Here is a 27832-nt window from a genome sequence, read left to right on the forward strand (position 1 = left end):
GGGGGGTTTGGACTGTGATGAGGAGGGTTGTGTAACTTTCACATTCTCTGCACCAAAGGGCCCTGGATGCTCTGGTGAACCTCATGCACAGTTTGAGATCTGCTGTCCATGAATCTGGTGTCTCCACAGTCAGAAAGGAACCGAAATAACCAACCACACTTGATGGACAGCAGTGATATCAATGACCCCAATCAGAACAGACATCCTGTAAGTGAATGAGGTGGTGAATATTCTGGCTAGAACGGTAAATAAAAGATTTGGGTTGTAGCCGACATCAGTGCGCAATGGGGTGTTTCTTTTTAAACAAACCTGGTTTTTCAAATCCCCACAAACTATAAATTATTGAACATCACTGCTTGTTCCAACAGTCAATACAGTCTCAACTTAAAAAACAGCCTTTCCCAGATTTCCAGTACTTTTAATCAGTGTAAGAAACATTTCAAACAAATAGAAATGTGCTTTTTCTTCTTTCATAAAGCAAGGGTGTTTAAAACCCTTGGGAGTATTCCAGTGCCCTTTCACACAACTTTAAGGACACTAAAGGTGCTGACATCATGCCATAACTGAACATTTGGCCACTCATTCTTGTTGAACTTAAAAAAAACTCACACTGAACATTTATTTTACCCCCCCCCACCCCCCCCCACAAAGCCATTTTCATGCTGGGGTACATGCCCACGGGCACTGAGAGCATCCTGGCAGCAAACTGCTCATTCCTTTTCTGACAGGATTAACTGGAGGGCATCAGTACTATGCCCAACGCCACCTTCCAATGGATATGCCCTTCCTGATATGAGGTCGCTGGAACACAAACTACTGGCCAATATTTCCCTTCCCAGCCAAGGACACTTGAGGCCAACTGTAGCAGCCCCGACCACCACCCCACTCGACTGCTATTCGACTTTTGGGACCCTCACCAGTTAACCAACAGGATGATGGGTTCTTATCTTAGTCTGTAGCTGGGTTTGTACATGGTTTCGGGGTGATGATCTGTCCACCAGGCCCTGCTACAATATGATACAACGCAATAGGCAGGAATAGGATTACTCCTTGGGATCCTCAATATGGCGTGAAGAGTCTTTCAAGACTCTCTACCAGAGGCCAGCCTCACACCGACTGCCACATTAAGGCTTTTCTTCAGTCCAAGTTTTTGGTTCAGGTCAGTGGTGTAGTCCCTTCCCAGTAAACAGCTCTCTACTGGCGCACACGTGCTGTTTGACACGTGGTCCCAGAACATCACCTGTGAGATCCTGCAGAGTCTGATGGCCACCATGCAACAGGCAAACTCAGGACACCTGTAAACCCATACTATTGATGGGGCAATGACAGATCAAAGGCACACACAGAGCAGAGATGGCAGTGGGAATAGACTCACGTTCAAATTGAGCATTAATCCTAACTCCTTTTGATAAACATTAAGGAAAAGGATCTCAGACAGGGTAGAGCGGACTGGGGATCGGAACTCAGGATTGAAGGGACAGGAGCAAATTAACATTGCAATCATTGACTCTGAAAGCTTTAGTGTACAAGTGGCACAGGAAGGGAGCAGCAGCTACCTGTGGCAATGATCAAAAGGAGGATGTTCAGACTGCTTTCACACTGACAACTTTTTGAAGCAGCTGAGTGTCATGTGCTAAAACCCATCAACACCATCTGCTTCACGGGGCTAGACCTGCTTTTTTGTCGGGGGTGATTTGAAGAGAGTCACAGTCTCATTGTTAACTTGCTGTGTGCAACAAGACAGCTAATTCACGAGCAACTTCAATTTGTCAGGAAGGTTCCATGAGGAAACTCCCAGCAGATTTGCATGACCATTTCCCCTCTTCCATTTGTGGATATTGGGTGGAGACAGGAACAGGGGCAGGGTTGGGCTCAGCAATGATGCCAAATGTGGTCGAACTGACGCTGACAATGGAATGATTGTTTGTACTTCAGCCCAAGGATAGAAGGAAGAGAATTGAGGAAAATGATGCAGACGGAGTGATGAGTCATACTGCTGCGGCCCACATCATCACCTCGGCTGGCAAGTTGACATCACTGCCCCTGGATGCAATCTTTTGAGTGATGAAGCCAAATTAGCTTTTGAGGTACTGGATGAAACTTGGTCATGCACAGCATACCATGTGATATGAACAAGGGTAGGCTGTGCCCAGCATCGAGGCAAGGTGCCCTGGCTGTTACTGCGGTATCCCTTTCCCACACCATTACCTGGAGTCCTGATTTGTTACTACTGTAAATCCCGTAAGAACCCTGGACCAGTGGCAGGCATCCCGCTCGAGAGCCATACAGATGTCAGAATGGGGGCCTTGCCTCCCAGATTTAAAACCTTCTGATTATACAGCGATAGTACCCAGGAGAACATTATACTGCCAATACCAGAATGAAGAGTTGTGGGCACAGAACCCTCCGTTTCCTGGCATAGTCGGTGTGCTGAGGGACCCCAAACCTACTGCTCAAATGCACAGCCCATCTGCACAGTACCGGCGGGAGGCACCGGCCAAAGCAGCGATTTAAGTGTCCTTTCCTTCTGCTCTGCTCCTTGCCTGCAGTTTCATTGAGTTTGTTTCTGGATAAAGTTTTCTCCTCATTACAAACGTTATCCAGTACTCGGGGTAAAACCAGAGGAACTCTGAATAATACCAATACCCTGCAGTGTGTGTAGAACCCACCCTAAAATTACCCTTAAAACCGATCTGGAGTGGAGTAAATCACAACCTCTGAAAATCTACACTCAAAGTGGCCCACCAGAAGAAAACATGCTGGCTAAAAATATCTGCATTGATCAGACTGTCAGTCAGGCTGCCCTCTTCTGAATGGTTAAACTCTGGTGGGGGTACAGGCCCATGGACATTGGCCTATCTGGTTCAATACAACAAGGGGGGAACATTAAACCAAGCCTGATCCAATCCCAATTTAGTGCATTTATTAGAATTTCCAAAGGAGCTCATTGAGCTCCATGGGAAAAGGGACCAGAGTCTGCTGGGGGGAGGGGAGGTGCGGGTACTGAGGCCAGTTATATTGCTGCCCAACCAGAGACCAACAAACTCAACAGAAACAATTCTTCAGTACAAATAGTCTGTATTGTGTGGGCCGGATTACAGCATGTTTTGCCTCAGTATAGGGTGTTCCCACCCGGGGGGGGGGGGGGGGGGGGTTTAACTTAGTCACCCAAAACTGGGGTAAGGGGCAGAGTTTAATTCACCAGCTGCTCCCATTGAGGGACTTTCTCTCTCCCCATTGCTGCAAACTCTGCCCAATCTTGTGACTAGAGCCTGTTGCCATGCCAATACCCTGTCTGTTCTCCTGATGTGTCGCTGTGCACCATATATACAGTGTCACCTGGTGCACGCACACAGTGACACAAGAAGAAAATCTCCCTCTGCCATCCCCAGCTCACTTCCTGCTCCGAAGGCGCTTGGCACAGGTGGGTAAGTCTGAGGCAGTGTCCTCAGCTGGTGGCTTCTTGCGTTTGTTTTGCCCACTGGTGGCTTGTCCACCTGTGGCCCCTGTCTCAATGATTCGCTCCAGCAGCTCCTGCAGCTCCTTGATCTTCTGCTCATTCTGCTGATGTTTGAGGGCATGCTCAGCCAGCTTTCGGTCCAGTTCAGCAAGTCGGGCATTCTGCTCACCAATAATCTGGTTCTGTTCCAGGATCTTCTGGTCCTGGTCCTGCAATTGCTTGAGCTGCTCCTGGAATTTGACGCGGAACTCGGAGACCTCACGCCTGGTGGCCGTCACATTCAATCCCTGTGCTTTGATCTGCTGCTGGAGTTTGCAGAGCTCTTGCCGGGCTGGGTTCTGCTTCGAGAAGAGCTGCACAGCTGTCAGTGTGGTGGATGGCCCAGGAACTGCAGACACAAAACAAGGAACAAAACACCATGAAAATACAAACCACACCCCATGGTGCTGAGTTCCTCGCTCTCTCCACCTCCAATGGGGGAAAGAGGGATGTGGGAGTAGAGTAGGAGGGGGCGCTCAAGCGGGGACAGTTTGGGAAAAGAAAGAAATGAAAAATGAAAATGAAATGAAAATCGCTTTGTCACAAGTAGGCTTCAATGAAGTTACTGTGAAAAGCCCCTAGTTGCCACATTCCGGCACCTGTTCGGGGAGGCTGGTACAGGAATTGAACCGTGCTGCTGGCCTGCCTTCAAAGCCAGCGATTTAGCCCTGTGCTGAACAGCCCCTAAGGGAAAGAGACATGCACAGAGAGAGAGAGAGAGACACAGAGAGATACACAGAGTAGGAAAGCAAAAAGACAAATTGGGAAAGGAGGAGAGAGATGGAGAAGATGAGCGATTGTGGATAAGACATAGAAACTGTGCTATTGAAGGCTTTTTGGGTGATTTAGTGTAATCAAGTTTGAACTTATGCAGTATTTCTGTTATAATCAGTGATTTAATTTCTTTTGCATGTTTTATCAGTTAGGAATGTACAGTGTTGCACATGTATGATACAGTATTCCAAATTTTACATTATTCTTTCCGCGCAAGAAATGGCCAAGTGTTTAACTCCGGTTTTAACATCGATTCTTATGGGACACCATATTTCACTTAAAGTTGTGTTTGTTAGGAGGAGGGACTTTATGCTCATATATATATTTATGCGCACGTGGTGTAATCCTCCATGTTGACCACACACATCCCATACACGCTGGGAGCAACACCATGCCAGCAGAGTTCCAGGGCCACAAGATGACACAGTGAAGTCATTGCTAACATTTAGTGAAGTACCTGGAGGGACTCCGAGCAGACGACCTGACATGTCCGAACCACTCAGCTTCTTCTTCAGGATAGGCACAATCTTCTCATCAAAGTACTCCATGGCCATGGAGGAGATATCCCTCAGCTCCTGCAGGACCTCGTGAGCTCTCTGAGGGGATCTCGTGGAGTTTACGTACCTAAGAACCCGGTAAATCTCATCGATTACCTGCATGACATGTAACAACACACCAGACAAGTGGGTAACAGCGCACAGCAAAGGAGCAGGCAACACGGAGAATCACAGAGAACACTCATCATCCCCAAACACTCCCAGGGCGGGTACAGCACGGGGTTAGGTACAGAGTAAAGCTCCCTCTACACTGTTCCCATCAAACACTCCGAGCACAGGTACAGCACGGGGTTAGGTACAGAGTAAAGCTCCCTCTACACTGTCCCCATCAAACACTCCCAGGACAGATACAGCACGGGGTTAGATACAGAGTAAAGCGCCCTCTACACTGTCCCCATCAAACACTCCCAGGACAGGGACAGCACAGGGTTAGATACAGAGTAAGCTCCCTCTACACTGTCCCCATCAAACACTCCCAGGACAGGGACAGCACGGGGATAGATACAGAGTAAAGCTCCCTCTACACTGTCCCCATCAAACACTCCCAGGACAGGGACAGCACGGGGATAGATGCAGAGTAAAGCTCCCTCTACACTGTCCCCATCAAACACCCCCAGGACAGGGACAGCACGGGGTTAGATACAGAGTAAAGCTCCCTCTACACTGTCCCCATCAAACACTCCCAGGACAGGGACAGCACGGGGATAGATGCAGAGTAAAGCTCCGTCTACACTGTCCCCATCAAACACTCCCAGGACAGGGACAGCACGGGGATAGATGCAGAGTAAAGCTCCGTCTACACTGTCCCCATCAAACACCCCCAGGACAGGTACAGCACGGGGTTAGATACAGAGTAAAGCTCCCTCTGCACTGTCCCCATCAAACACTCCCAGGACAGGTACAGCACGGGGTTAGATACAGAGTAAAGCTCCCTCGACACTGTCCCCATCAAACACTCCCAGGACAGGTACATCCCGGCGTTAGATACAGAGTAAAGCTCCCTCTACACTGTCCCCATCAAACACTCCCAGGACAGGCACAGCACGGGGTTAGATACAGAGTAAAGCTCCCTCTACACTGCCCCAATAAAACACTCCCAGGACAGGTACAGCACGGGGTTAGATACAGAGTAAAGCTCCCTCTACACTGTTCCCATCAAACACTCCGAGGACAGGTACAGCACGGGGTTAGGTACAGAGTAAAGCTCCCTCTACACTGTCCCCATCAAACACTCCCAGGACAGGCACAGCACGGGGTTAGATACAGAGTAAAGCTCCCTCTACACTGCCCCAATAAAACACTCCCAGGACAGGTACAGCACGGGGTTAGATACAGAGTAAAGCTCCCTCTACACTGTTCCCATCAAACACTCCGAGGACAGGTACAGCACGGGGTTAGGTACAGAGTAAAGCTCCCTCTACACTGTCCCCATCAAACACTCCCAGGACAGATACAGCACGGGGTTAGATACAGAGTAAAGCTCCCTCTACACTGTCCCCATCAAACACTCCCAGGACAGGGACAGCACGGGGATAGATGCAGAGTAAAGCTCCCTCTACACTGTCCCCATCAAACACCCCCAGGACAGGGACAGCACGGGGTTAGATACAGAGTAAAGCTCCCTCTACACTGTCCCCATCAAACACTCCCAGGACAGGGACAGCACGGGGATAGATGCAGAGTAAAGCTCCGTCTACACTGTCCCCATCAAACACTCCCAGGACAGGTACATCCCGGCGTTAGATACAGAGTAAAGCTCCCTCTACACTGTCCCCATCAAACACTCCCAGGACAGGGACAGCACGGGGTTAGATACAGAGTAAAGCTCCCTCTACACTGCCCCAATAAAACACTCCCAGGACAGGTACAGCACGGGGTTAGATGCAGAGTAAAGCTCCCTCTACACTGTTCCCATCAAACACTCCGAGGACAGGTACAGCACGGGGTTAGGTACAGAGTAAAGCTCCCTCTACACTGTCCCCATCAAACACTCCCAGGACAGATACAGCACGGGGTTAGATACAGAGTAAAGCTCCCTCTACACTGTCCCCATCAAACACTCCCAGGACAGGGACAGCACGGGGATAGATGCAGAGTAAAGCTCCCTCTACACTGTCCCCATCAAACACCCCCAGGACAGGGACAGCACGGGGTTAGATACAGAGTAAAGCTCCCTCTACACTGTCCCCATCAAACACTCCCAGGACAGGGACAGCACGGGGATAGATGCAGAGTAAAGCTCCGTCTACACTGTCCCCATCAAACACCCCCAGGACAGGTACAGCACGGGGTTAGATACAGAGTAAAGCTCCCTCTGCACTGTCCCCATCAAACACTCCCAGGACAGGTACAGCACGGGGTTAGATACAGAGTAAAGCTCCCTCGACACTGTCCCCATCAAACACTCCCAGGACAGGTACAGCACGGGGTTAGATACAGAGTAAAGCTCCCTCTACACTGTCCCCATCAAACACTCCCAGGACAGGGACAGCACGGGGTTAGATACAGAGTAAAGCTCCCTCTACACTGTCCCCATCAAACACTCCCAGGACAGGTACAGCACGGGGTTAGATACAGAGTAAAGCTCCCTCCACACTGTCCCCATCAAACACTCCCAGGACAGATACAGCACGGGGTTAGATACAAAGTAAAGCTCCATCTAAACTGTCCCCATCAAACACTCCCAGGACAGGTACATCACGGGGATAGATACAGAGTAAAGCTCCTCTACACTGTCCCCATCAAACACTCCCAGGACAGGTACAGCACGGGGTTAGGTACAGAGTAAAGCTCCTTCTACACTGTCCCCATCAAACACTCCCAGGACAGGGACAGCACGGGGTGAGATGCAGAGTAAAGCTCCCTCTACACTGTCCCCATCAAACACTCCCAGGACAGGTACAGCACGGGGTTAGATACAGAGTAAAGCTCCCTCCACACTGAATGAACTTCGGATCATTCGGGAGGCAGAAGGGATCATAGATAGCAGCTTCAGGGAATTAGTTACACCAAAGATTGGAGATAGGTGGGTAACTGTAAGAGGGACTGGGAAAAAGCAGTCAGTGCAGGGATCCCCTGCGGTCCTTCCCCTGAGAAACAAGTATACCGCTTTGGATAATTGTGGGGGGGGGGACTTACCAGGGGTAAGCCATGGGGTACGGGCCTCTGGCACGGAATCTGTCCCTGTTGCTCAGAAGGGAAGGGGGGAGAGGAGCAGGGCATTAGTAATTGGGGACTCTATAGTCAGGGGCACAGATAGGAGATTTTGTGGGAGCGTGAGAGACTCACGTTTGGTATGTTGCCTCCCAGGTGCAAGGGTACGTGATGTCTCGGATCGTGTTTTCCGGGTCCTTAGGGGGAGGGGGAGCAGCCCCAAGTCGTGGTCCACATTGGCACTAACGACATAGGTAGGAAAGGGGATAAGGATGTCAGGCAGGCTTTCAGGGAGCTAGGATGAAAGCTCAGAACTATAACAAACATAGTTGTTATCTCTGGGTTGTTGCCCGTGCCACGTGATAGTGAGATGAGGAATAGGGAGAGAGAGCATTTAAACACGTGGCTACAGTGATGGTGCAGGCGGGAGGGATTCAGATTTCTGGATAACTGGGGCTCTTTCTGGGGAAGGTGGGACCTCTACAGACAGGATGGTCTACATCTGAACCTGAGGGGCACAAATATCCTGGGGGGGAGATTTGTTAGTGCTCTTTGGGGGGGTTTAAACTAATGCAGCAGGGGCATGGGAACCTGGATTGTAGTTTTAGGGTAAGGGAGAATGAGAGTATAGAGGTCAGGAGCACAGATTTGACGTCGCAGGAGGGGGCCAGTGTTCAGGTAGGTGGTTTGAAGTGTGTCTACTTCAATGCCAGGAGTATAAGAAACAAGGTAGGGGAACTGGCAGCATGGGTTGGTACCTGGGACTTCGATGTTGTGGCCATTTCGGAGACATGGATAGAGCAGGGACAGGAATGGATGTTGCAGGTTCCGGGGTTTAGGTGTTTTAGTAAGCTCAGAGAAGGAGGCAAAAGAGGGGGAGGTGTGGCGCTGCTAGTCAAGAGCAGTATTACGGTGGCGGAGAGGATGCTAGATGGGGACTCTTCTTCCGAGGTAGTATGGGCTGAAGTTAGAAACAGGAAAGGAGAGGTCACCCTGTTGGGAGTTTTTTATAGGCTTCCTAATAGTTCTAGGGATGTAGAGGAAAGGATGGCGAAGATGATTCTGGATATGAGCGAAAGTAACAGGGTAGTTATTATGGGAGACTTTAACTTTCCAAATATTGACTGGAAAAGATATAGTTCGAGTACAATAGATGGTTTGTTTTTTGTACAGTGTGTGCAGGAGGGTTTCCTGAAACAATATGTTGACAGGCCAACAAGAGGCGAGGCCACGTTGGATTTGGTTTTGGGTAATGAACCAGGCCAGGTGTTGGATTTGGAGGTAGGAGAGCACTTTGGGGACAGTGACCACAATTCGGTGACGTTTACGTTAATGATGGAAAGGGATAAGTATACACCGCAGGGCAAGAGTTATAGCTGGGGGAAGGGCAATTATGATGCCATTAGACGTGACTTGGGGGGGATAAGGTGGAGAAGTAGGCTGCAAGTGTTGGGCACACTGGATAAGTGGGGCTTGTTCAAGGATCAGCTACTGCATGTTCTTGATAAGTATGTACCGGTCAGACAGGGAGGAAGGCGTCGAGCGAGGGAACCGTGGTTTACCAAGGAAGTGGAATCTCTTGTTAAGAGGAAGAAGGAGGCCTATGTGAAGATGAAGTGTGAAGTTTCGGTTGGGGCGATGGATAGTTACAAGGTAGCGAGGAAGGATCTAAAGAGAGAGCTAAGACGAGCAAGGAGGGGACATGAGAAGTATTTGGCAGGAAGGATCAAGGAAAACCCAAAAGCTTTCTATAGGTATGTCAGGAATAAGCGAATGACTAGGGAAAGAGTAGGACCAGTCAAGGACAGGGATGGGAAATTGTGTGTGGAGTCTGAAGAGATAGGCGAGATACTAAATGAATATTTTTCGTCAGTATTCACTCAGGAAAAAGATAATGTTGTGGAGGAGAATGCTGAGCCCCAGGCTAATAGAATAGATGGCATTGAGGTACGTAGAGAAGAGGTGTTGGCAATTCTGGACAGGCTGAAAATATATAAGTCCCCGGGACCTGATGGGATTTATCCTAGGATTCTCTGGGAGGCCAGGGAAGAGATTGCTGGACCTTTGGCTTTGATTTTTATGTCATCATTGGCTACAGGAATAGTGCCAGAGGACTGGAGGACAGCAAATGTGGTCCCTTTGTTCAAAAAGGGGAGCAGAGACAACCCCGGCAACTGTAGACCGGTGAGCCTCACGTCTGTAGTGGGTAAAGTCTTGGAGGGGATTATAAGAGACAAGATTTATAATCATCTAGTTAGGAATAATATGATCAGGGATAGTCAGCATGGCTTTGTGAAGGGTAGGTCATGCCTCACAAACCTTATTGAGTTCTTTGAGAAGGTGACTGAACAGGTAGACGAGGGTAGAGCAGTTGATGTGGTGTATATGGATTTCAGCAAAGCGTTTGATAAGGTTCCCCACGGTAGGCTATTGCAAAAAATACGGAGGCTGGGGATTGAGGGTGATTTAGAGATGTGGATCAGAAATTGGCTAGCTGAAAGAAGACAGAGGGTGGTGGTTGATGGGAAATGTTCAGAATGGAGTACAGTCACAAGTGGAATACCACAAGGATCTGTTCTGGGGCCGTTGCTGTTTGTCATTTTTATCAATGACCTAGAGGAAGGCGCAGAAGGGTGGGTGAGTAAATTTGCAGACGATACTAAAGTCGGTGGTGTTGTCGATAGTGTGGAAGGATGTAGCAGGTTACAGAGGGATATAGATAAGCTGCAGAGCTGGGCTGAGAGGTGGCAAATGGAGTTTAATGTAGAGAAGTGTGAGGTGATTTACTTTGGAAGGAATAACAGGAATGCGGAATATTTGGCTAATGGTAAAGTTCTTGAAAGTGTGGATGAGCAGAGGGATCTAGGTGTCCATGTACATAGATCCCTGAAAGTTGCCACCCAGGTTGATAGGGTTGTGAAGAAGGCCTATGGAGTGTTGGCCTTTATTGGTAGAGGGATTGAGTTCCGGAGTCGGGAGGTCATGTTGCAGCTGTACAAAACTCTGGTACGGCCGCATTTGGAGTATTGCGTAGAGTTCTGGTCACCGCATTGGAGATTTACCAGGATGTTGCCTGGTATGGAGGGAAAATCTTATGAGGAAAGGCTGATGGACTTGAGGTTGTTTTCGTTGGAGAGAAGAAGGTTAAGAGGAGACTTAATAGAGGCATACAAAATGATCAGGGGGTTGGATAGGGTGGACAGTGAGAGCCTTCTCCCGCGGATGGATATGGCTGGCACGAGGGGACATAACTTTAAACTGAGGGGTAATAGATATAGGACAGAGGTCAGAGGTAGGTTCTTTACGCAAAGAGTAGTGAGGCCGTGGAATGCCCTACCTGCTATAGTAGTGAACTCGCCAACATTGAGGGCATTTAAAAGTTTATTGGATAAACATATGGATGATAATGGCATAGTGCAGGTTAGATGGCTTTTGTTTCGGTGCAACATCGTGGGCCGAAGGGCCTGTACTGCGCTGTATTGTTCTATGTTCTACACTGTCCCCATCAAACACTCCCAGGACAGGTACAGCACGGGGTTAGATACAGAGTAAAGCTCCCTCTACACTGTCCCCATCAAACACTCCCAGGACAGGTACATCACGGGGTTAGATAGAGTAAAGCTCCCTCTACACTGTCCCCATCAAACACTCCCAGGACAGGTACAGCACGGGGTTAGATACAGAGTAAAGCTCCCTCTACACTGTCCCCATCAAACACTCCCAGGACAGGTACAGCACAGGGTTAGGTACAGAGTAAAGCTCCCTCTACACTGTCCCCATCAAACACTCGCAGGACAGGGACAGCACGGGGTTAGGTACAGAGTAAAGCTCCCTCTACACTGTCCCCATCAAACACTCCCAGGACAGGTACAGCACGGGGTTAGGTACAGAGTAAAGCTCCCTCTACACTGTCCCCATCAAACACTCCCAGGACAGGTACAGCATGGTGTTAGATACAGAGTAAAGCTCCCTCTACACTTTCCCCATCAAACACTCCCAGGACAGGTACAGCACGGGGTTAGATACAGAGTAAAGCGCCCTCTACACTGTCCCCATCACACTCCCAGGACAGGTACAGCACGGGGTTAGATATAGAGTAAAGCTCCCTCTACACTGTCCCCATCAAACACTCCCAGGACAGGTGCAGCACGGGGTTAGACACAGAGTAAAGCTCCCTCTACACTGTCCCCATCAAACACTCCCAGGACAGGTACAGCATGGCGTTAGATACAGAGTAAAGCTCCCTCCACACTGTCCCCATCAAACACTCCCAGGACAGGTACAGCACGGGGTTAGACACAGAGTAAAGCTCCCTCTACACTGTCCCCATTAAAACACTCCCAGGACGGGTACAGCACGGGGTTAGATACAGAGTAAAGCTCCCTCTACACTGTCCACATCAAACACTCCCAGGACAGGTACAGCACAGGGTTAGATACACAGTAAAGCTCCCGCTACACTGTCCCCATCAAACACTCCCAGGACAGGAACAGCACGGGGTTGGAAACAGAGTAAAGCTCCCTCTACACTGTCCTCATCAAACACTCTCAGGACAGGTACAGCATGGGGTTAGGCTCCCTCTAAACTGTCCCCATCAAATACTCCCAGGACAGGTACAGCATGGGGTTAGATACAGATTAAAGCTCCCTCTACACTGTCCCCATCAAACACTCCCAGGATAGGTACAGCACGGTGTTAGATACAGAGTAAAGCTCCCTCTACACTGTCCTCATCAAACACTCCCAGGACAGGTACAGCACAGGGTTAGATACAGAGTAAAGCTCCCTCTACACTGTCCCCATCAAACACTCCCAGGACAGATACAGCGTGGGATTAGATACAGAGTAAAGCTCCCTCTACACTGTCCCCATCAAACACTCCCAGGACAGGAACAGCATGGGGTTAGATACAGAGTAAAGCTCCTTCTACACTGTCCCCATCAAACACTCCCAGGACAGGTACAGCACGGGGTTAGATGCTGAGTAAAGCTCCCTCTAAACTGTCCCCATCAAATACTCCCAGGACAGGTACAGCATGGGGTTAGATACAGATTAAAGCTCCCTCTACACTGTCCCCATCAAACACTCCCAGGACAGGTACAGCACCAGGTTAGATACAGAGTAAAGCTCCCCCTACACTGTCCGAATCAAACACTCCCAGGACAGCGACAGCATGGCGTTAGATACAGAGTAAAGCTCCCTCCACACTGTCCCCATCAAACACTCCCAGGACAGGTACAGCACGGGGTTAGACACAGAGTAAAGCTCCCTCTACACTGTCCCTATTAAAACACTCCCAGGACGGGTACAGCACGGGGTTAGATACAGAGTAAAGCTCCCTCTACACTGTCCACATCAAACACTCCCAGGACAGGTACAGCACAGGGTTAGATACACAGTAAAGCTCCCGCTACACTGTCCCCATCAAACACTCCCAGGACAGGAACAGCACGGGGTTGGAAACAGAGTAAAGCTCCCTCTACACTGTCCTCATCAAACACTCTCAGGACAGGTACAGCATGGGGTTAGGCTCCCTCTAAACTGTCCCCATCAAATACTCCCAGGACAGGTACAGCATGGGGTTAGATACAGATTAAAGCTCCCTCTACACTGTCCCCATCAAACACTCCCAGGATAGGTACAGCACGGTGTTAGATACAGAGTAAAGCTCCCTCTACACTGTCCTCATCAAACACTCCCAGGACAGGTACAGCACAGGGTTAGATACAGAGTAAAGCTCCCTCTACACTGTCCCCATCAAACACTCCCAGGACAGATACAGCGTGGGATTAGATACAGAGTAAAGCTCCCTCTACACTGTCCCCATCAAACACTCCCAGGACAGGAACAGCATGGGGTTAGATACAGAGTAAAGCTCCTTCTACACTGTCCCCATCAAACACTCCCAGGACAGGTACAGCACGGGGTTAGATGCTGAGTAAAGCTCCCTCTAAACTGTCCCCATCAAATACTCCCAGGACAGGTACAGCATGGGGTTAGATACAGATTAAAGCTCCCTCTACACTGTCCCCATCAAACACTCCCAGGACAGGTACAGCACCAGGTTAGATACAGAGTAAAGCTCCCCCTACACTGTCCGAATCAAACACTCCCAGGACAGCGACAGCACGGGGTTTGATACAGAGTAAAGCTCCCTCTACACTGTGTAGCCACCTGAGTTGGCCACTTCCCGACTTAAAATGGAAAACCGCAAAGGCTGAAGGGAAATTCAGCCAACACAGGCAAAGACTAGCAAGTGCAGAAATCATGTGTATTGGAACCTGCAAAACAACCAGACAGCATTGAAACCAGCCGCCATCAGCATAGTAATGTACGATTCCAGGCACAATGGAAACAGTTAAGGTAAATAAAGCCAAGCCAGACTCCTAGGCGCCAGCAGGAGCCAAGACAAAGGAAGACCAAAGAACATTTAGGGACCACCTAGTGATCAGGGAACAACTCCAGTATTGGAGAAATCGATCCAAGTGATCGGAAAGTAGTCCAATCACTTGCAATCAGGTACGGGGTCCGCTCCGAAGGGCGGGAAGCCCCTGGGGACTATAAAGTAAAGCCCCCAAGTTCAAATCGTCCTTCGGGGCAGCACGGTAGCATTATGGATAGCACAATTGCTTCACAGCTCTAGGGTCCCAGGTTCGATTCCGGCTTGGGTCACTGTCTGTGCGGAGTCGGCACATCCTCCCCGTGTGTGCGTGGGTTTCCTCCGGGTGCTCCGGTTTCCTCCCACAGTCCAAAGATGTGCAGGTTAGGAGGATTGGCCATGATAAACTGCCCTTAAGTGTCCAAAATTGCCCTTAATGTTGGGTGGGGTTACTGGGTTATGGGAATAGGGTGGAGGTGTGGACCTTGGGTAGGGTGCTCTTTCCAAGAGCCGGTGCAGACTCGATGGGCCGAATGGCCTCCTTCTGCACTGTAAATTCCATGATATTCTTGGCAGGGTCACTCAGCAACGCGAACCAACCCTTGACAGTGACCTGTCTTGTTGCCGCCAAGCAAGTGAGTCTCAAGTCAACGCTCGCTACGAGATAGGCGTTCCTAGCTACCAGTCCATACCAGCTTTGAATCCTGCAGACTCAGGACCTGAACGAAAGGCCATTTGTTCCCCTGACCTGGTGGGCCAATTCCGAAGCTAAGTATAGGCCTTTTACTGATAGAAATAGTCTAGAAAGTAGAGTTTATGCACGAGTAGTGATTTACTGTGTATAATAAATGTGTTTTGATTTGAATCTTACTAATTGGTGTGTTGAGTTATTGATCATTACTTGAACCTGAACCTCGCGGCGGTATCATAAACATACCTGGCGACTCGAGAGCAAAGGTTATAGAAACAGAGCCAATTGAACCAACCAAAAGTTAACAACAGTCCCCACCAAACACTCCCAGGACAGGTACAGCACGGGGCTAGATACAGAGTAAAGCTCCCTCCACACTGACCCCATCAAACACTCCCAGGGCAGCGAGAGCACGGGGTTAGATACAGAGTGAAGCTCCCTCCACACTGTCCCGATCAAACACTCCCAGGACAGGTACAGCGCGGGGTTAGATACAGAGTAAAGCTCCCTCCACACTGACCCCATCAAACACTCCCAGGGCAGCGAGAGCACGGGGTTAGATACAGAGTGAAGCTCCCTCCACACTGTCCCGATCAAACACTCCCAGGACAGGTACAGCGCGGGGTTAGATACAGAGTAAAGTTCCCTCTACACTGTCCCCATCAAACACTCCCAGGACAGGTACAGCACGGGGTTAGATACAGAGTAAAGTTCCCTCTACACTGTCCCCATCAAACACTCCCAGGCCAGCTACAGCACGGGGTTAGATACAGAGTAAAGTTCCCTCTACACTGTCCCCATCAAACACTCCCAGGACAGGTACAGCACGGGGTTAGATACAGAGTAAAGCTCCCTCTACACTGTCCCCATCAAACACTCCCAGTACAGGTACAGCACGGGGTTAGATACAGAGTAAAGTTCCCTCTACACGGTCTCCATCAAACACACCCAGGACTGGTACAGCACGGGGTCAGATACAGAGTAAAGCTCCCTCTACACTGTCCCCATCAAACACTCCCAGGACAGGTACAGCACGGGGTTAGATACAGAGTAAAGTTCCCTCTACACGGTCTCCATCAAACACACCCAGGACTGGTACAGCACGGGGTCAGATACAGAGTAAAGCTCCCTCTACACTGTCCCCATCAAACACTCCCAGGACAGGTACAGCACGGGGTTAGATACAGAGTAAAGTTCCCTCTACACGGTCTCCATCAAACACACCCAGGACTGGTACAGCACGGGGTCAGATACAGAGTAAAGGTTCCTCTACGCTGTCCCCATCAAACACTCCCAGGACAGGGACAGCACGGGGTTAGATACAGAGTAAAGCTCCCTCTACACTGTCTCCATCAAACTCTCCCAGGACAGGTACAGCATAGGGTTAGACACAGAGTAAAACCCCCTCTACACTTTCCCCATCAAACACTCCTACGACATGTACAGCATAGCAATAGGTACTGAACAAAGCTCCCTGTACGCTGTCCCCATAGACACTCCCAGGACAGGTACAGCAAGGGGTTAGATACAGGGCAAAGCTCCCTCACACTGTCCCCATCAAACACTCCCAGGACAGTACAGCAAGGGGTTAGATACAGAGTAAAGTTCCCTCTACACGGTCTCCATCAAACACACCCAGGACTGGTACAGCACGGGGTCAGATACAGAGTAAAGGTTCCTCTACGCTGTCCCCATCAAACACTCCCAGGACAGGTACAGCACGGGGTTAGATACAGAGTAAAACAACCTCTACACTGTCCCCATCAAACACTCCCAGGACAGGTACAGCATGGGGTTAGATACAGAGTAAAGCTCCCTCTACACTGTCCCCATCAAACACTCCCAGGACAGGTTCAGCATGGGGTTAGATACAGAGTAAAGCGCCCTCTACACTGTCCACATCAAACACTCCCGGGACAGGTACAGCACGGGGTTAGTTACAGAGTAAAGCGCCCTCTACACTGTCCCCATCACACTCCCAGGACAGGTACAGCATGGGGTTAGATACAGAGTAAAGCTCCCTCTACACTGTTACCCATCAAACACTCCCAGGCCAGCTACAGCACGGGGTTAGATACAGAGTAAAGCTCCCGCTACACTGTCCCCATCAAACACTCCCAGGACAAGTACAGCACAGGGTTAGATACAGAGTAACGGTCCCTCTACACTGTCCCCATTAAACACTCCCAGGACAGGTACAGCACGGGGTTAGATACAGAGTAAAGCTCCCTCTACACTGTCCCCATCAAACACTCCCAGGACAGCGACAGCACAGGGTTAGATACAGAGTAAAGCTCCCTCTACACTGACCCCATCAAACACTCCCAGGACAGGGACAGCACAGGGTTAGATACAGAGTAACGGTCCCTCTACACTGTCCCCATTAAACACTCCCAGGACAGGTACAGCACGGGGTTAGATACAGAGTAAACCTCCCTCTACACTGTCCCCATCAAACACTCCCAGGACAGCGACAGCACAGGGTTAGATACAGAGTAAAGCTCCCTCTACACTGACCTCATCAAACACTCCCAGGACAGGGACAGCACAGGGTTAGATACAGAGTAACGGTCCCTCTACACTGTCCCCATTAAACACTCCCAGGACAGGTACAGCACGGGGTTAGATACAGAGTAAAGCTCCCTCTACACTGTCCCCATCAAACACTCCCAGGACAGCGACAGCACAGGGTTAGATACAGAGTAAAGCTCCCTCTACACTGACCCCATCAAACACTCCCAGGACAGGGACAGCACAGGGTTAGATACAGAGTAAAGGTCCCCACAGTGTCCCCATCAAACACTCCCTGGACAGGGTTAGAAACAGAGTAAAGCTCCAACATCGTGAGTTTGTTAAAGATACTATACGAACAAAAGTTTTTGGAATGTTTTCTTTTAATCTCCCCCATGTTCGTAAATCAGCGAAAAGATTCTGCTGTGCCAGCATCGAAAACAGCCCCGATCTGGAGGTTGTCCGAACTACCCACTTGCCCCATGAATGTCGCCCATTCTACACCCACCTTTCCAGGGATGAAGCAGCAGAGATTGGTGTCGACATATTTCATGAAGGTCATGTTGAGCAGGGACAGTCTGGTCTCCACTGCTGCCAAGATATCTGCATGACGTGCGAGTGAGTGATTCCTGCGCTCCGACTCTCGCCTGGAAGAAGACAGAATTAACCCTTATCGTGTAGACTTCCCTAACTTCTAACATAGTGGGGTCCCCATCATTCTGATCTTTCGCTTTCACCAACAAGCTACAATCAGGCTTCCCCTCAACCTCCTCCCCAGTTGTTGTGCTGCATCTACCCCATCATCCCCTTGCTGAAACACAGCATGAACCAAACTGTTGGCAACCTCGCTTTGAGTTAGACATAAAGTTGGACTATTCTCCTGCATCACGACAAAAAGTTGCCCATCCAGACTCTGCCCTGCCCTCAAGTCATCAACGCCTTCCTGCCATCTCTGGACGTGACAATTTAAATGCTGTCCAGGCTGAATGCCCCCCTCTGACTGGCACTGGCCAAACCTCACTGACTTACTTTCTGGCAGAGCTACTATTTTAAGATTTGCAAAATATTGAAACTACTCAGCAGCTCATCCAGTACGTGAGCGAGAGAACAAGTTCATGTTTCAGCTCTGTGACCCCGCAGAATTAGCACCCTTGCTCCATGGCCATAACTCTCCACACCTTCAATACTCATCTATCATCAGGATCCAACTGCAATCCTGGCCCAGAGTATCATGGAGTTGCTCATCCGCTTTATTACTGCAGAGGATTAGGTAAGGCCAGTATTTTATCGATTTATCAGCCAATTTATTGCCCATCCCGAATTGCCCTCAAAGTAGACTTAGAAGGGGCGGCACGGTGGCGCAGTGGTTAGCACTGCAGCCTCATGGCACTGAGGGCCCGTGTTCGATCCCGGGTCACTATCGCGTGGAGTTTGCACATTCTCCTGTGTCGGCGTGGGTTTCACCCCCCATAACCCAAAGATGTGCAGCGTATGTGGATTGGCCACGCTAAATTGCCCCTTAATTGGGGGGGGGAAAATAAGAATTAGGTACTCTAAATTTATTTTTAAAATAGTAGACATACAGAACCTTCGTAAACACTACTCAGTGGCTTGTTTGACCAATTCAGAGAGTAGCTGAGAGTTAAACACAACGTTCGTCTGGACTCACGTATAGGGCTGACCATGTCAACATGGTAGATTTCCTTTCCTAAAGGACATTAATGACACAGAGATAATTCTGCAATAATCTAGCAGTTTAAATGATCTGTCCTGGTTTACCCACTTTCACACTGCGACTAAGAAAGCACAACAGCGCCTCAGGAAACTAAGGAAATTCGGCATGTCCACATTGACTCTTACCAACTTTTACAGATGGACCATAGAAAGCATCCTATCTGGCTGCTTCACAACCTGGTATGGCAACTGCTCAGCCCAAGACCGCAAGAAACTAGAGTCTTGAACACAGCCCAGTCCATCACACGAACCCGCTTCCCATCCATTGACTCCATCTACACCTCCCGCTGCCTGGGGAAAGTGGGCAGCATAATCAAAGACCCCTCGCACCCGGCTTACTCACTCTTCCAACTTCTTCCATCGGGCAGGACATAAAAGTCTGAGAACACGCACTAACAGACTCGAAAAACAGCTTCTTCCCCGCTGTTACCAGAGTCCTAAACGACCCTCTGAAGGACTGAACTGATCTCTCCACACATCTTCTCTACTGTGTCGTACTGCACTCTGTATGCTTCACATGATGCCAGTGTTTATGTATTTATTTGTACATCGTTTTTCAATGGAACAATCCGTCTGGACTGTACGCAGAACAATACTTCTCTTGACAATAAACCTAAACCATCTGTACATAAGCAATAATTGTGAAAATTTGAGATGTCATATCACCAGCAACATCTGCCCAATATCTATTAATGGTGAAGGACAGGGCTTTGACTGATCTCCATTAGGAACTGTAATGATCACGATGAAGGACAGGGCTGAGAGTGATCTCCATTAGGAACTGTAATGATCATGGTGAAGGACAGGGCTTTGACTGATCTCCATTAGGAACTGTAATGATCATGATGAAGGACAGGGCTGAGAGTGATCTCCATTAGGAACTGTAATGATCATGGTGAAGGACAGGGCTGAGAGTGATCTCCATTAGGAACTGTAATGATCATGGTGAAGGACAGGGCTGAGAGTGATCTCCATTAGGAACTGTAATGATCATGGTGAAGGACAGGGCTGAGTGATCTCCATTAGGAACTGTAATGATCATGGTGAAGGACAGGGCTGAGAGTGATCTACATTAGGAACTGTGATGATCATGGTGAAGGACAGGGCTGAGAGTGATCTCCATTAGGAACTGTAATGATCATGGTGAAGGACAGGGATGAGTGATCTCCATTAGGAACTGTAATGATCATGGTGAAGGACATTGTTGTGAATGATGAGGAACTGTAATGACCATGGTGAAGGACAGGGCTGAGAGTGATCTCCATTAGGACCTGTAATTACCATGGTGAAGGACAGGACTGAGAGTGATCCCCATTAGGAACTGTAATGATCATGGTGAAGGACAGGACTGAGAGTGATCTCCATTAGGAACTGTAATGATCATGGTGAAGGACAGGGCTGAGAGTGATCTCCATTAGGAACAGTAGTGCCCATGGTGAAGGACAGGCCTGAGAGTGATTCCCATTAGGAACTGTAATGATCATGGTGAAGGACAGGGCTTTGAGTGATCTCCATTCGGAACTGTAATGACCATGGCAAAGGACAGGACTGGGAGTGATCTCCATTAGGACCTGTAATGACCATGGTGAAGGACATTGTTGTGAATGATGAGGAACTGTAATGACCATGGTGAAGGACAGGGCTGAGAGAGATCTCCATTAGGACCTGTAATTACCATGGTGAAGGACAGGACTGAGTGATCCCCATTAGGAACTGTAATGATCATGGTGAAGGATAGGACTGAGAGTGATCTCCATTAGGACCTGTAATGATGGTGAAGGACAGGACTGAAAGTGATCTCCATTAGGAACAGGAATGATCATGGTGAAGGACAGGCCTGAGAGTGATCTCCATTAGGAACTGTAATGATCATGGTGAAGGACAGGACTGAAAGTGATCTCCATTAGGAACAGTAATGATCATGGTGAAGGACAGGACTGAAAGTGATCTCCATTAGGAACAGTAATGATCATGGTGAAGGACAGGCCTGAGAGTGATCTCCATTAGGAACTGTAATGATCATGGTGAAGGACAGGACTGAGAGTGACTCCCATTAGGAACTGTAATGATCATGGTGAAGGACAGGACTGAGAGTGATCTCCATTAGGAACAGTAATGATCGTGGTGAAGGACAGGACTGAGAGTGATCTCCATTAGGAACTGTAATGATCATGGTGAAGGACAGGACTGAGAGTGATCTCCATTAGGAACTGTAATGATGATGGTGAAGGACAGGACTGAGAGTGATCTCCATTAGGAACTATAATGACCATGGTGAAGGGCAGGGCCAAGAGTGATCCCCATTCGGAACAGTCATGATCATGGTGAAGGACAGGGCTGAGAGTGATCTCCATTAGGAACAGTAATGATCATGGTGAAGGACAGGACTGAGCGTGATCTCCATTAGGAACAGTAATGATCATGGCGAAGGACAGGGCTCAGAGTGATCTCCATTAGGAACAGTAATGATCATGGTGAAGGACAGGACTGAGCGTGATCTCCATTAGGAACAGTAATGATCATGGCGAAGGACAAGACTGAGAGTGATCCCCATTAGGAACTGTAATGATCATGGTGAAGGACAGGACTGAGTGTGATCTCCATTAGGAACTGTAATGAACATGGTGAAGGACAGGACTGAGAGTGATCTCCATTAGGAACTGTAGTGATCATGGTGAAGGACAGGACTGAGAGTGATCTCCATTAGGAACTGTGATAATCATGGTGAAGGACAGGACTGAGCGTGATCTCCATTAGGAACTGTAATGATCATGGTGAAGGACAGGACTGTGAGTGATCTCCATTAGGAACTGTAATGATCATGGCGAAGGACAAGACTGAGAGTGATCTACATTAGAAACTGTAACATGGAATACTTCAACTTTTACAGATCAGTCATTTCACCCATCGGGTGATCCAAGCTTTGTCACTTTGATAACTTGAATACTCATCCAAGTATAAATCAAACACCAAGAGAAGGTGCTGTAAAATACATCACATTTAATAGAAGCAGTAATCGAGAGCCTTGGCCAAGCGTGGGAGGATATTCTGTGGTGTCCAAGAGTCAGAATCCCTGATTGGCCTCACCACACATCCAGACATGGGAACTTGCTCTTGTATTTGCTTTGTTTGGCCCAATCACTATTTGTTGATGTACCATTTGTCAATGCACTCTTGTCGATTATTCTTTTTGTTCACTATTTTTTTTTTTTTTTAAATAATATTTTATTGAAAATTTTTGGTCAACCAACACAGTACATTGTGCATCCTTTACACAACATTGTAACAATACAGATAATAATGACCTTTTTAAATTTAAACAAAAACAACAACAAATAAATAAATATTAAATAACAAAAAATAAAAACTAGCCCTAATTAGCAACTGCCTTGTCTCAGGCCACACCCCCCCCCCCCATCCCTCCCCCCCCCCCCCAAAGTCCTGGGCCGCTGCTGCTGCCTTCTTTGTTCTCCCCTATCTATCTTTCCGCAAGATATTCGACGAACGGTTGCCACCGCCTAGTAAACCCTTGAGCCGACCCCCTTAGGACGAACTTAATCCGCTCTAACTTTATGAACCCCGCCATATCATTTATCCAGGTCTCCACCCCCGGGGGCTTGGCTTCTTTCCACATTAGCAATATTCTGCGCCGGGCTACTAGGGACGCAAAGGCCAAAACATCGGCCTCTTTCGCCTCCTGCACTCCCGGCTCTTGTGCAACCCCAAATGTAGCCAACCCCCAGCTTGGTTCGACCCGGACTCCTACTACTTTCGAAAGCACCTTTGTCACCCCCATCCAAAACCCCTGTAGTGCCGGGCATGACCAAAACATATGGGTATGATTCGCTGGGCTTCTCGAGCACCTCGCACACCTATCCTCCACCCCAAAAAATTTACTGAGCCGTGTTCCAGTCATATGTGCCCTGTGTAATACCTTAAACTGAATCAGGCTTAGCCTGGCGCACGAGGATGACGAGTTTACCCTGTTTAGGGCATCTGCCCACATCCCCTCCTCAATCTCCTCCCCTAGCTCTTCTTCCCATTTCCCTTTTAGTTCGTCCATCATAGTCTCCCCTTCGTCTCTCATTTCCCTATATATATCCGACACCTTACCGTCCCCCACCCATTTCTTTGAGATGACTCTGTCCTGCACCTCTTGTGTCGGGAGCTGCGGGAATTCCCTCACCTGTTGCCTCGCAAAAGCCCTCAATTGCATGTACCTGAATGCATTCCCTTGGGGCAACCCATATTTCTCGGTCAGCGCTCCCAGACTCGCAAACTTCCCATCCACAAATAGATCTTTCAATTGCGTTATACCTGCTCTTTGCCACATTCCATATCCCCCATCCATTCCCCCCGGGGCAAACCTATGGTTGTTTCTTATCGGGGACCCCCCCAGTGCTCCGGTCTTTCCCCTATGTCGTCTCCACTGTCCCCAAATCTTCAGTGTAGCTACCACCACCGGACTCGTGGTACAGTTCCTTGGTGAGAACGGCAATGGGGCTGTCACCATAGCCTGCAGGCTGGTCCCCCTACAGGACGCCCTCTCTAATCTCTTCCACGCCGCTCCTTCCTCCTCTCCCATCCACTTACTCACCATTGAAATATTAGCGGCCCAATAATACTCACTTAGGCTCGGTAGTGCCAGCCCCCCCCTATCCCTACTACGCTGTAAGAATCCCTTCCTCACTCTCGGAGTCTTCCCGGCCCAAACAAAACCCATGATACTCTTTTCTATCCTTTTGAAAAAAGCCTTCGTGATCACCACCGGGAGACACTGAAACACAAAGAGGAATCTCGGGAGGACCACCATCTTAACCGCCTGCACCCTCCCTGCCATTGACAATGCTACCATATCCCATCTCTTGAAATCTTCCTCCATCTGTTCCACCAACCGCGTCAAATTTAGCCTGTGCAATGTGCCCCAATTCTTAGCTATCTGGATCCCCAGGTAACGAAAGTCTCTTGTTACCTTCCTCAACGGTAGGTCTTCTATTTCTCTACTCTGCTCCCCTGGATGCACCACAAACAGCTCACTCTTCCCCATGTTCAATTTATACCCTGAAAAATCCCCAAACTCCCCAAGTATCCGCATTATTTCTGGCATCCCCTCCGCTGGATCCGCCACATATAGTAGCAGATCATCCGCATATAAAGATACCCGGTGTTCTTCTCCTCCCCTAAGTATTCCCCTCCATCCCTTGGAACCTCTCAGCGCTATCGCCAGGGGCTCAATCGCCAGTGCAAACAGTAATGGGGACAGAGGACATCCCTGCCTTGTCCCTCTATGGAGCCGAAAATATGCCGATCCCCGTCCATTCGTGACCACACTCGCCACTGGGGCCCTATACAACAGCTGCACCCATCTAACATACCCCTCTCCGAACCCAAATCTCCTCAACACCTCCCACAGATAATCCCACTCCACTCTATCAAATGCTTTCTCGGCATCCATCGCCACTACTATCTCCGTTTCACCCTCTGGTGGGGCCATCATCATTACCCCTAACAACCTCCGTATGTTCGTGTTCAGCTGTCTCCCCTTCACAAACCCAGTTTGGTCCTCATGAACCACCCCCGGGACACATTCCTCTATTCTCATTGCCATTACCTTGGCCAAGACCTTGGCATCTACATTGAGGAGGGAGATTGGTCTGTAGGACCCGCATTGTAGCAGATCCTTTTCCTTCTTTAAAAGAAGCGATATCGTTGCTTCTGACATAGTCGGGGGCAGTTGTCCCCTTTCCTTTGCCTCGTTAAAGGTCCTCGTCAGTAGCGGGGCGAGCAAGTCCAAATATTTTCTGTAAAATTCAACTGGGAATCCGTCCGGTCCCGGGGCCTTTCCCGTCTGCATGTTCCTAATTCCTTTCACCACTTCTTCTACCGTGATCTGTGCTCCCAATCCCATCCTTTCCTGCTCTTCCACCTTGGGAATTTACAGCCGATCCAAAAACTCCATCATTCTCTCCCTCCCATCCGGGGGTTGAGCTTCATACAATTTTTTATAAAATGTCTTAAACACTTCATTCACTCTCTCCGCTCCCCGCTCCGTCTCTCCATCTTCGTCTCTCACCCCCCCTATTTCCCTCGCTGCTCCCCTTTTCCTCAATTGGTGTGCCAGCAATCTGCTCGCCTTCTCTCCATATTCATACTGTACACCCTGCGCCTTCCTCCATTGTGCCTCTGCAGTGCCTGTGGTCAGCAAGTCAAATTCCACATGCAGCCTTTGCCTTTCCCTATACAGTCCCTCCTCCGGTGCTTCCGCATACTGTCTGTCCACCCTCAAAAGTTCTTGCAACAACCGCTCCCGTTCCTTACTCTCCTGCTTCCCTTTATGTGTCCTTATTGATATCAGCTCCCCCCTAACCACTGCCTTCAACGCCTCCCAGACCACTCCCACCTGAACCTCCCCATTGTCATTGAGTTCCAAGTACTTTTCAATGCATCCCCTCACCCTTAAGCACACCCCCTCATCCGCCATTAGTCCCATGTCCATTCTCCAGGGTGGACGCCCTCTTGTTTCCTCCCCTATCTCCAAGTCTACCCAGTGTGGGGCATGATCCGAAATGGCTATAGCCGTATATTCCGTTCCCCTCACCCTCGGGATCAATGCCCTACCCAACACAAAAATGTCTATGCGTGAATAGACTTTATGGACATAGGAGAAAAACGAGAACTCCTTACTCCTAGGTCTACTGAATCTCCACGGGTCCACACCTCCCATCTGCTCCATAAAATCCTTAAGCACCTTGGCTGCTGCCGGCCTCCTACCAGTCCTGGACTTCGACCTATCCAGCCTTGGTTTCAACACCGTGTTAAAGTCTCCCCCCATTATCAGCTTTCCGGTCTCTAGGTCTGGGATGCGTCCTAGCATTCGCCTCATAAAATTGGCATCGTCCCAATTCGGGGCATACACGTTTACCAACACCACCATCTCTCCCTGTAATTTGCCACTCACCATCACGTATCTGCCCCCGTTATCCGCCACTATAGTCTTTGCCTCGAACATTACCCGCTTCCCCACTAATATAGCCACCCCCCTGTTTTTCGCATCCAGCCCCGAATGGAACACCTGCCCTACCCATCCTTTGCGCAACCTAACCTGATCTATCAGTTTCAGGTGCGTTTCCTGTAACATGGCCACATCTGCTTTAAGTTTCTTAAGGTGTGCGAGTACTCGTGCCCTCTTTATCGGCCCGTTAAGCCCCCTCACGTTCCACGTGATCAGCCGAGTTGGGGGGCTTCCCACCCCCACCCCCCCCCTTGCCGGTTAGCCATCATCTTTTTCCAGCTTCTCGCCCAGTTCCCACGCAGCTGTATTTCTCCCAGACGGTGCCCCCCCGCCCATCCTTTCCCGTACCCACTCCCCCCTTTCCCTAGCAGCAGCAACCCAGTAATTCCCCCCTCCCCCCCGCTAGCGTAATTACTCCCCCCATGTTGCTCCCAGAAGTCAGCAAACTCTGGCTGACCTCGGCTTCCCCCCGTGATCACGGCTCGCCCCGTGCGGCGCCCCCTCCTTCCTGCTTCTCTATTCCCGCCATGATTATCATAGCGCGGGAACCAAGCCCGCGCCTCTCCCTCGGCCCCGCCTCCCATGGCCAATGCCCCATCTCCTCTCCCTCCCCACCTCCCCCCATCACCACCTGTGGGAGAAAGAAAAGTTACCATACCGCAGGATTAATCATACAATCCCTCTTCGCCCCCCCCCCCACTCGTCCCACCACTTTGTCCAAACGTTCATTTTCGTAGTCCAATCATTCCAATTTTTCTTCTACAATAAAAGTCCACGCTTCATCCGCCGTCTCAAAGTAGTGGTGCCTCCCTTGATATGTGACCCACAGTCTTGCCGGTTGCAGCATTCCAAACTTTATCTTTTTTTTGTGAAGTACCGCTTTGGCCCGATTAAAGCTCGCCCTCCTTCTCGCCACCTCCGCACTCCAATCTTGATAGACGCGGATCACCGCGTTCTCCCATTTACTACACAGAGTTTTCTTCGCCCATCTAAGGACCATTTCTCTATCCTTAAAACGGAGAAATCTCACCACTATGGCTCTGGGAGCTTCTCCTGCTCTCGATCCTCGCACCATAACTCGGTATGCTCCCTCCACCTCCAACGGACCCGTCGGGGCCTCCACTCCCATTAACGAGTGCAGCATCGTGCTCACATATGCCCCGACGTCCGCCCCCTCCACACCTTCAGGAAGGCCAAGAATCCTCAAGTTGTTCCTCCTTGCGTTATTTTCCAGTGCCTCCAACCTCTCCACAGATCGTTTCTGGTGTGCCTCCTGTATCTCCGACTTCACCACCAGGCCCTGTATATCGTTTTCATTCTCTGCTGCTTTCGCCTTCACGACCCGAAGCTCCTGCTCCTGGGTCTTTTGTTCCTCTTTCAGCCCTTCAATCGCCTGTAATATCGGGGCCAACAACTCTTTCTTCATTTCCTTTTTTATCTCCTCCACGCAGCGTTTCAAAAACTCTTGTTGTTCAGGGCCCCATATGAAACTGCCACCTTCCGACGCCATCTTGGTTTCTGCT

General features: G+C 49.5%; 1 protein-coding gene across 1 annotated transcript in view; it reads right to left on the reverse strand.

Annotated features, from left to right (window-relative positions):
• Positions 1-397: 397 nt before the first annotated feature.
• Positions 398-27832, reverse strand: part of fbxo28 (F-box protein 28) — a 179578-nt gene continuing 152143 nt past the window's right edge. The window contains exons 3-5 of the mRNA XM_072500310.1: positions 18072-18210; positions 4731-4926; positions 398-3848 (exon numbers count right to left, since the gene is read on the reverse strand). Coding sequence (XP_072356411.1) covers positions 3394-3848; positions 4731-4926; positions 18072-18210 — 790 coding nt within the window. The 3' untranslated portion in view covers positions 398-3393. The remainder of the gene's footprint in view (positions 3849-4730; positions 4927-18071; positions 18211-27832) is intronic.

The sequence above is a fragment of the Scyliorhinus torazame genome, chromosome 4, assembly GCF_047496885.1.
Source record: "Scyliorhinus torazame isolate Kashiwa2021f chromosome 4, sScyTor2.1, whole genome shotgun sequence".
NCBI lineage: Eukaryota > Metazoa > Chordata > Chondrichthyes > Carcharhiniformes > Scyliorhinidae > Scyliorhinus > Scyliorhinus torazame.